Genomic DNA, 9,695 nt, shown 5'->3' on the forward strand with positions numbered 1-9,695 from the left:
TTTTTTTTTTTTTTTTTTTTTTTTTTTTTTTTTTTTTTTTTGGTACCAGGGATTGAACTTGGGACCTTGTACTTGGGAGGCAGACAGTGCAATCACTGAGCTAGATCTCTGACTCTAGCCATTTTTTTTTCCTAATGGAGAGAAATCCCAAGTAAAGAGAGAATTGTAAAAAAAAAACTGGTATTTTTTTCTTTTTCTGGTGCTGGGGACTGAACTCAGAGTCTTCACAATGAGCTACATTCCAAGCCATTTTCTTCACTTTTTACTTTCAGACAGGGTCTCACTATGTCACTAAGTTGCTCAGGCTGGACTCTAGTTTGTGATTTTGCTGCCTTAGCCTCCTAGAGTGCTAGGATTACAAGTGGGCTTCACGATGCCCAATTGAGTCTTCGGAAAATTATATATAATTAGTTTACTTTTTAATCTTTCAAGACATGCCTAAAGAAATTCAATGTTTATCTATCAAAACATAATTATTTTAAGTTGCTGTGTTCATTGGAACAATGAGTTGAGACCCCTTGGTAGACTTCAGTGGAATGTTATCTAAACTAGTATGAAGGAGCACCAGCTTCCAAGGTCACCTCTCCATCACCTGTCTTTCTTACAAGGGACTTGACTTCTTGGGAGTGCTGAACTGTGAAGATTTGGGGTAGGTGTTTCATTTCTTTCTGTGATGTTATTTTCTCTGAGTCAGTTCTTTTTGTCTTTACACTTATTGGCTAAAAATGAATGCGGGGGTATTCTTGCATTAAGAACATCATTAAATCCAAAAGAGTGAGTCAGAACACCACCATGGTTATCATGTAATCTAGATGATAGTGACCCTGTTTGTGTGCCTATAGAGGGGCACAAAAAGGACAGCAAGTCTGGGAACATGCCATTTCCTGCTGGAAAGCTCATGGTCTCCTGGCACTCAAGAACTTTATGATAGATAGCATAGACAGGTTAGGCACCATAGCAAATAAAGTGCTTAAAACTGAATTTAACAGAATATAACATAAATTGTTTTCTATCCTTTGTACCACTCAAAACTTGATGGCTCTAAGATGTGAATTAGCCACTCATTTCTCTCACTCATGCGCACATTTATTAAGCAATCTAACTACATCTGCCTAATGAATCCCACTCCCTGTGGGAAGGAGAGAAGCCTGCATTCTCAAAAGCAGACAGAAAACCACACAGTTCCTCCTAGAACTTGAGATGCTGCATAGTCAAAGGATCCGAAAGGATGGGTACTTTTTCTATTTTCAGTAAAAGCTTGGACTGGGAGAGTTCAGATCCCTCCTCAGAGAATCAAGTGTTTCCTATGCCTCCACCACAGTGAGAGGGACTGTCAGGACAAAGACACCTTCAGGAGATCAGAGCCTCTCCACCCACTTCCCATCACCCATTGCCAGCTGAGAACACACGGAATTTGTTTCTCAAGGAGGAGGGTGACAGAGCAGAGAGGGTAATGACTACACTGATGGTGGAGTGTTCTACAGAAAGGCTCCTTTTAACAGGTGCAAATGCAATAGAGATAAATAGCATCCTGCACTGCAACCTCAAAACAAAGAATGTAACTGCCACACAGACAAGCCCCCTGCCCTATGCAGCAATCATAAAACTACAGCATGGCACAGAAAACACATTTAGGCACTTGACCAAAGAGCTTAACGGTGTTGCAGGGTGCTGCCACTGAGGATGCCCCTCAGGCTGTGGTAACAGGAAGAACTTCCTCAGAAGGCACTGGGCTCCCAAGCACACTTGCTCTACCAGGGAGCCTGAATTCCACCACGAGGAGATGGGGCGGGGAGTGTTGTGTGAGTTTGGGTTTCAAACCTCCACTTCCCTTAACAGAGTATAAACACAAAGGTCACCTTGGGGAAGCCACATTTCCAGGCAATCTGTGTTGAAGGAGAATAGCACTACGACTCTGTTGGCCAATGTATTTTGGCATTGTTTCTTTATCAGCTGATGCAGATGAAGGTTTTCCAAATGTAGATACTAATACCTGCAAGACAACTTATCACAAACGAGGGGAAATGTTCACATATTCAAAGGTACAGTAACTATAATTTTTTTTAAATCACATTTTAAGCCACACAACAACAATTGAAAGGTCCTTAAAAAAAAGTAGAGGGAAATGTGGGAGGATGGGCTAGATCCCCCTCAAAGTGATGGTAAGAACAGACTGATCACCATGTCCAAATGATTACAAGATCTCAAAGACCACAGAATAAACAATCCCAACATGTACCTCTTTGGGTCACATGTGTTCAGCTAAGAACGTATTAGAGGAGAAGGAAAGCATGACATTCTTTCCAGTGTTGTCTCTACAACTGGTCCAAGAACTGAGGTGTGAATTCTCAGTGCTCCCTATTAAGAAGCAAACTTTTCAGACAGCAGAAAAAGCCGGAAGTGGAGTGAGGTGCTTGAGTTTGACCCTGTGAATTTCCACCCTTTCCAGGCAGCTTGAGGGTGGCATGAACCTTCACTTCGCTTTCACGGCTGCCAACCATCAGCCATTGTGTGCCCTCATGAATCAGTCTTTTTGATGCCTTCCCTAAAATCGAGCCTATGAAGATATCTTGATGCACTTAAAAGTGAGGGATTCGCATATCTGATCTTTTTCCTTCAAAACATCTTTGTCTTTTTGAGAACATGTGCTGTTCTCATATCCAGCCCCATGGCAAGAAGAAACCTCTGTGGGCCCATGAACATTTTCAAATTCACCAAGAAATAACTCAAAACAGGGGGACAGTTGAAAGTGCAGGATCAGCCAGGTACAGTGGCACATGGCTATAATCCCAGCACTCTGGGAGGCCGAGGTAGGAGGACAGCAAGATTGAGCACAGCCTAGACAATTTAGGGAGACCCTATCACAATACAAAAAATTTTAAAAGACTGAAAATGTAGCTCAGTGCAAAGGCTCTGGATTCAATCTCCAGGACTATAAAAAACAAGCAAACAAGCAAAAAACGAGAACAAACAACAACAACAAAAAGGTGCAGGATGATGCAGACTGGGTGAGACTTCTCTGTCTCCTGGGGTACATGCCACATAACATATCATCCACACACAGCGACCAAGTGAGGTGGTGGGGCAATCTGTTGGAAAGTGACATCAAATCTAGTACAAGACCTATAGCAGCCTCCATTAGCAGCAGTGACAAGTTCTTGAATCATTAGAACAGTGAGTTTCGATTTTGACCAGATTTTGACCAACTAGGCCACTGTAGGCATTTTTGAGGAGTAGGGTGGCTCTTAATGATTTCCGTGGCTTCTGTTAAAGACTGCTCTTGATTACTCCTAAGTGCTGGGGAGTGAGCAGACCACAGGCCCTTCAGAGCCCCACAAGAGTTTTGTGTGTAGGTGTGTGTGCCTCTGTGTATGTGTGTGATCATGCCATGTCAGAAATACCCAAAGTCCTTGAACTATACACTTAGAATTTCACATAGCAAGTGCAGGTAAGAAATGCTAGCACTTCTTTTTACTCACAGAAACTGACTCACACCAGGAAGTTGTCTCTGTAGTTCCACACATTAGTATCAGTGAGTGTAGTTTCACTAATATAAGCTGTTCTGGCTCACGTGCAGGAAATAGCACTGAGACAGAGTGGTAAAAACCTTGGCCACACTGTCTCTGGGGCACATCTGTTAGTCACACATCCCAGCCATGGAGGCCAAGTGTTCCTGACAGCAGGTGGGTCTCTGAGGAGCTATGTCTCTGGGAAAACTCTGGTTCCTGATGAGGCGGTGATTGTCCTCTTTCTAAAGCTGTCCTGGAAGATGAGGAGCAGCTGAACTCTGAACTAATATGGAGTCAGCAAAGTTCCAACTCAAGTCCTGCCATTCCCCTAGCCCAATTCCACGACTGCAGCAGAGTTAGTGGCAGGATCAGTACTAGTGTAATGAGTGGGTTTGGGGAACCCTGCACTGATCCTATGAAACCCCAACTAGGGTGTCCCCTGTCACCATTAGACTTTGTTGGGTGTCTTGGCAGACTGGGTATAGACAAGGCAGCCCAAGTGGATGCAGTCTGTATTCTGGCCCAGCCAGGACTCACTTCACACTGCCATGGGGCATGGAGCTGATGAAAGACAGCAGCCTTCCCAGGCACAGACCCCTACCCAGCAGGCTCTTTTGGATATGATTTTAGGGAATACAAAGGACCCACTGTACCAGAGCGCGTGATCCACAGGTCCTGGGAAGCGAGGCTGAAAGCTTCTCTGTGGCTGCAGCACCCTGCGATCCCCTAGCCCTCAGCTCCTGTTGAAGTGCCAGGTTCTGCTTTGTCAAAGCATCTATCTGGTCCTGGAGTTCACTGTGAGCAACAGACCACTGAGCTGCCTGTTTCCTGAGTTCAACCCGAAGGTCAGAAACCTGGTGCTGTAATTGCTGCTGTGGGGAGAGAACACCAAGCACCTCAGAGCGCTGCTGGGTGCCTCTGCACCACATCCAAGCCTCTTCCCTTGGGAGACTTCCCATGTGACATCAGAGGAGAACAATAAAAACTACAACAACTTCACCTATTCTCATGTCTCTCTTTTTTTCACCTATTTTTATCAAGTGGTGTCCACTGTGCATTATTCCACACAATGTGACTGGTAAAGATGGTGGGTGAATTATTATTATATGTTACTATATTGCTATGACAAAAGAGAGCAGGATTCTTTTCTCCTTCTCATCTTATCCTCATGGGGTCAGTGTGGCAGGAGTCAGAAAGTATGACAAGTACTTTGGGATATCAGATCATGCTTCCTCAAATGTGCCTTCTTGGCCTGAGGACTGTTGAGCTGTGGTACATAAGCAGCAGCAGGTGCAGGAGAACTCCTGCTCCCTCTAAGTGTGGAAGAGGAGGACACAGATCACAGGGACAGAAAGCATTTGCCCATACCTGGGTTAACCTCTGGAGACAGCTTTAGACCCTTTTCCTGGAGATATCTCAAAGGACCAACAGGGACCAGCTCTACCAGAATCCTTTATCTACCTTCCCAAGACTTGTGGCCTCAAGACTCAAAGTCCTTCTCCTGGTTCTATTCCTTCTCTAAAAATCCCATTCCATGTTGAAGATGGTACAGAAGCCAAGTTTAAAGCTGTCTCTTTGAGAAGGAACAATTTCCTGGCTGTCTCCCATGTTCTTAACCCTGTGTGTTTTTCTTGCTGGTCTGTCTCTTGTACAAGGATCTCCTCCAAGTAACAAACTGCTTCTCTTATCTTACAGTATTTCCCTTTCACAGAGATTATCTCCCAAAAGATTACCTCCAAAAAGTCACATTGCAGGTTGATTAAAATTTAAAGGGAAAACGACAGATAATTTGAGAAAAAATTAGCAATCATACTATTCTCCTAGTTAATTCCAGAAACAATGGGAACAGGATTGCATTTTAATTCTAAATTAAATTAACACCCTTGTGCCTAGAATAAATAGGGACAGGAGGGAGTGGTGGGCAGTGCAGGCTGAGGGGCTTCAGGGAAGCAGAGGCTCGAGTGGGGCAGGGGAGAAGCTGGTAAAGGTCTAGAAGTTGGACGAGATGGTTCAAGCCATGCGAACCTTCTGTTTTGGGGGTTGTTTAAACCAAAATTTTGAAGCCTCATGCCTTCTCTCATGTTGCCAGAGAAAAATTGACACATTCACATTTTCTTTAACTCCTCACCTTGCCTCTTATCCATCAGAAAAGAAAGTCACAGTAAGGGAAGAAAGATACTAAGAGGAAATCAAATACTGGCATCCAATGTAAGTGCATCACTGAAATGGTCCTGCAGGACAACCAAAGCATGGGGAAATTTCAGTGTCTGGTCTCAGGTTGGAAGCAGGGTCATCCCTGAGAGACAACCTTCACATGCACACTGCACCCAGCTCTCCACGATCCACTCACCAGCATCTGCTCGGTCCTGAGGTCCTCGATGGGGACCCTTGCTGTGATGTCCTCTAAGTCGGCCCTGGCTCCTGGGCCTGGGTCTTCCACAGGGCTCACCTCCACTCCTTCAATGGCCTCCAGGTGACTGGTCAGCATTCTGGTGGGGAGGAAGAATCAAGGGGCCCCTAGGCATTGCCACCTCTGCCCCTCTGTGGGGCTGATGTCCTCACCGCGCTTCCACTAAGAGCGAGTGTGAGCAAACCCCCCACTACCCTACTGCATTTCTGTGCCGGGTCTGAGACTGACGAAACAGAAAGATGCCTTGTGGCTGGATGCCACAGAACAGAAGGGGCCGAACCTCTCACAAGTGGCCTGCCCTCAACATGAGCAGAAAGTGCTGACATTTATGCAGAATCGGTGTGACCTCTGACTGAGCACTACTTCAGATATGAGCAGAGGTCTCAAGGGGACACTGAAGAATCCTCTGCTCCTTTATCAGGCCTCCACCTGGGTCAAACCAAGACCAGGGGCTGTGTGAAGCTTAGTTCTGGAGTCATGGCGAGGTCCCCACAGGAGACCTCTACATCCTGTGATCGTAAGAGAAGCATGCCGGTCCACAGCAGCCGGGCCCTGGCATGTGGCACACACAGCAATTAAAACTGGAGGCAAAGCCAGGCATGATGGCACACGCCTGGAATCCCAGCCCTCTGGGAGGCTGAGGCAAAAGGGTCAAAGATTAGAGCCCCACCTTTAGCAATTTAGTGAGACCTTTGTCTCAAAATATAAACAAACAAACAAACCAAGGATGTAGCTTAGTGCAAAGGTCCTGGGTTCAACCACACACCAAAAAAACAACAACAAAAAAAGGAAGTGTAAAAGACACAGACCTCTTTTCCAAACCCAGATCAGCCTGCTCCCTCTTTCCTCCATGGGGACCATTGAGTAAAAGGTGGGGTGTGATGGTAGGAAGCTGAGGTGACTCTCACCAGGTAGAGCTTTCAGGACTCTCAGAAATTTGGGAGGGGGTTCCTGATCTCAAATTGTTACAAACAGAATACTCTTTATTTATATTTTGAGTTTTTCATATAAATAAAAAAAAGATAAAAGACAGATAATAGGAAGTAGAGAAATAGGTCATTTTCAAATGGGAAGGAAATTAAGACATGGAGGGGGAAGGAAAGGGAAAGGTAATGAAAGAAGAATTGAGATGTGTTATGTACATGTATGTACCAATTTCCCACAGGGAAAATAATCATTGTATACTACAAACAGGTACTAAAGAGAAATAAGTGAAAGAATGGTAATAAAGCCCAAAAAACCAGAAATGTTTTTATTCATGAACGTCAGAGAGTATACAAAGCAAAGAATGAATGATTTAACCACAGTGCCTGTAATGCCCTACCCCCGTCACTCTCCTTGCTGGCCTCACCTGGGTGTCCTGCTGCAGACATGATGGACTGGTCACTTCTCTGCAGGACCTCGGTATCCTCAGTGCCACACACCTAACCCCCTTCGTCCAGAGGAGACCCTGTCTTGGCCTGGGTCGCCTCACTAGACGATGACAGTACCTACTTTCAGGACCCAGTTCATCTCTGTGGAGCCCCAACACCTGCTCCTGAGTCAACCCACATCTCTAGAACCTTTGGTATTGATTCTAAACCGACGCCCTGTCTTAAAGAGCCATACCTTCTCACACAGCTTTTTGGTGCTGTCAACATAAATGATAATTAGATGTCTAAAACCTGTGATTCAGATTCAGTAAGCTCATGGTCAGTGGAATATGTCTATCCACAGAGAGAATTGCAGAAAGCTAAAATTTTCTTTCAATTTGACAGATGAAAACATGTTTAATATCAAGTTTTCAATGTGCAATATGTAGTAAGAACTTATTCCTCTTAGTGCAGATTCATATATAAACTTTCTTTGGGTGTCAAAACAAATTGTTTGCTAGAAGAAATGTTTGTGTTCCATGAAAGTTTAAATAGAAAACAAGATTCAAAATTTCCTCCCTTCACAGAACACATCTCTGTCCAGCTGGCCGCATGAGTTTGTGATGAGGCCCATGTGAGATGCTGGGTGTTAATCTGGCCAACATCTCCCACCACAGCTCTGCAGATGGACTAGCCAACTATCCAAAGAGCAGATAGGAGGAACCTTTTGCACACGAGTGCATGAGAGAAGTGACAATGGTCCTGAGGCCAAAGCCTCAGCAGCGTCAGGGGCAGAATACGCCCCTCCTATGTGAGAACTGACTCTTGTTCTCAGCCTACGGTCCCAAGCTCAAGTTCTACCTGGCCTAACCGCACTAGCCAGGGGAGGCCAAACTCACAGCACTGCTGACTTTCCTGTGGGATGGTCAGAATGTTGGGCAGATCTGTGGACTGGAGCCTTAGGGCCTGAGTAGACTCCACATCAGTGCAGCTCGCCCCTTCCCTACAAAAGATGGAGGGGAGGCCTGTCCTCTCCAGCCCTCACTCTGCCATGAGCAGAGGCTCCTGCGTGTGCCACACCAGCCTCGGGCATCAGATTCTGCATGGGGCACATGTCAGTGGCACTCTGTAAGTGATAAAGTGTGACCAGCGAATGGAGGAGGTATGCAGGGCCTTTGCTGGCTTCAGATCCTACTGTGGTTGAACCGGTCTGTGTGCACCCTGGTGGAAACCACAGTGCATTTCTCATTCATCTTCTGCAATCAGAGGCCAACTCCAGGGAGGGCTGTTAGTGACAGAAATGCTTTGTAAAATAATTTATCCTTTCAGATTTCCATTTTAACGGAATATTTCTGAAGTGATATTCACCTTGACAAAGGAAATAACAATTTCTAAATATGACCTCTGGCAGTGACAACATGATTTGGGGTTACTGTAACAAAATTAGATTACAATCCATCCAATCCAAGGCATCGAGTAGATGAATGGATGATGTCAGAATACTAAGTTAAACTGTGTGGCAAATGCCATCCAGGAACAGTATGCACTTGGATGCAAGTTGTATTCTCTGATACTTTTATGCCTTTGTAAACACAGGAGTGGAAGATTCCAGGGAATATCTGAAGGTGTTTTGAGTTCCTAAAACTGCCCTACAATCATTATGGCAAAAGTATGTTTGCGGACAAAGCAACAGTACGAGCCCTACAATAAAACCTAGATCCAGATTTTAAAACATTTTGGAATCATCTTACTACAAGCTGTTCCTCACTTGATAAATCAAAAATGTAAACATTTATTCCCACTTCCCTGTCTTTCCTCAGGTGGACCCAAGAAGTCAGGCTCTTTTGGAGCACCCCAGTGCAGTTTCTTTTGGATTTTGTAAATGACCCTGAATATTATATGGGTGACAAATTCTATGTTCTCTTTATAATACTTTGTAAAGATTTAACAAATGAAAAGGTGTCGCCCTAGAAGCAAAGTGCTGAGGCACCTTATGGAAACAGTCAGATCTGCAGAGTCAAGCACTCTCCACTGGTCTCTAGATCTGCCTTCTGAGTGACCCCGCAGAGAACATTGTGCTTCCACAGTCACTCTGTGTCCAGTGTTGCTGACCACCATGGCAACCATTCTATTTGTGTGCATCTGTTTTTGTAGGAGGGTCCAATTGACTCCGTAGGCACAGCTGAGGCTGACATGGAAAGGAGATGCCACAGTCCTTCCTGAAGATGGAGATGGTGCCAGAAAAGCACTTCCACAAAGCATGACTGAAGGTGAGAACAAGAGACAGAGCAGAAGACAAACATCACTGGCTCCAGGATGGCAGATGTCCCAGTCTCAGATGGAGGAGACATGGGGGTCCCCATGCAGAGGACAGGAGAATGTGTCATCCTTAGAAACAGGAGCTGACCTAAGAGCTGACATGGA

General features: G+C 45.1%; 1 protein-coding gene across 3 annotated transcripts in view; it reads right to left on the reverse strand.

Moving 5' to 3' along the window:
• Positions 1-7,470, reverse strand: part of LOC104852776 — a 27,557-nt gene extending 20,087 nt beyond the window's left edge. For 2 of the 3 annotated variants that reach the window (XM_010610559.1, XM_010610558.1), the window contains exons 1-3: positions 7,271-7,470; positions 5,860-5,998; positions 4,163-4,381 (exon numbers count right to left, since the gene is read on the reverse strand). In XM_010610559.1, the coding sequence (XP_010608861.1) occupies positions 4,163-4,381; positions 5,860-5,997 (357 nt within the window). In that variant the 5' untranslated portion in view covers position 5,998; positions 7,271-7,470. The remainder of the gene's footprint in view (positions 1-4,162; positions 4,382-5,859; positions 5,999-7,270) is intronic. The other variant, XM_010610560.1, reaches the window with a different exon arrangement.
• Positions 7,471-9,695: the final 2,225 nt, after the last annotated feature.

Source organism: Fukomys damarensis, unplaced genomic scaffold, assembly GCF_012274545.1.
Source record: "Fukomys damarensis isolate Sample0158 unplaced genomic scaffold, DMR_v1.0_HiC HiC_scaffold_14, whole genome shotgun sequence".
Lineage (NCBI taxonomy): Eukaryota > Metazoa > Chordata > Mammalia > Rodentia > Bathyergidae > Fukomys > Fukomys damarensis.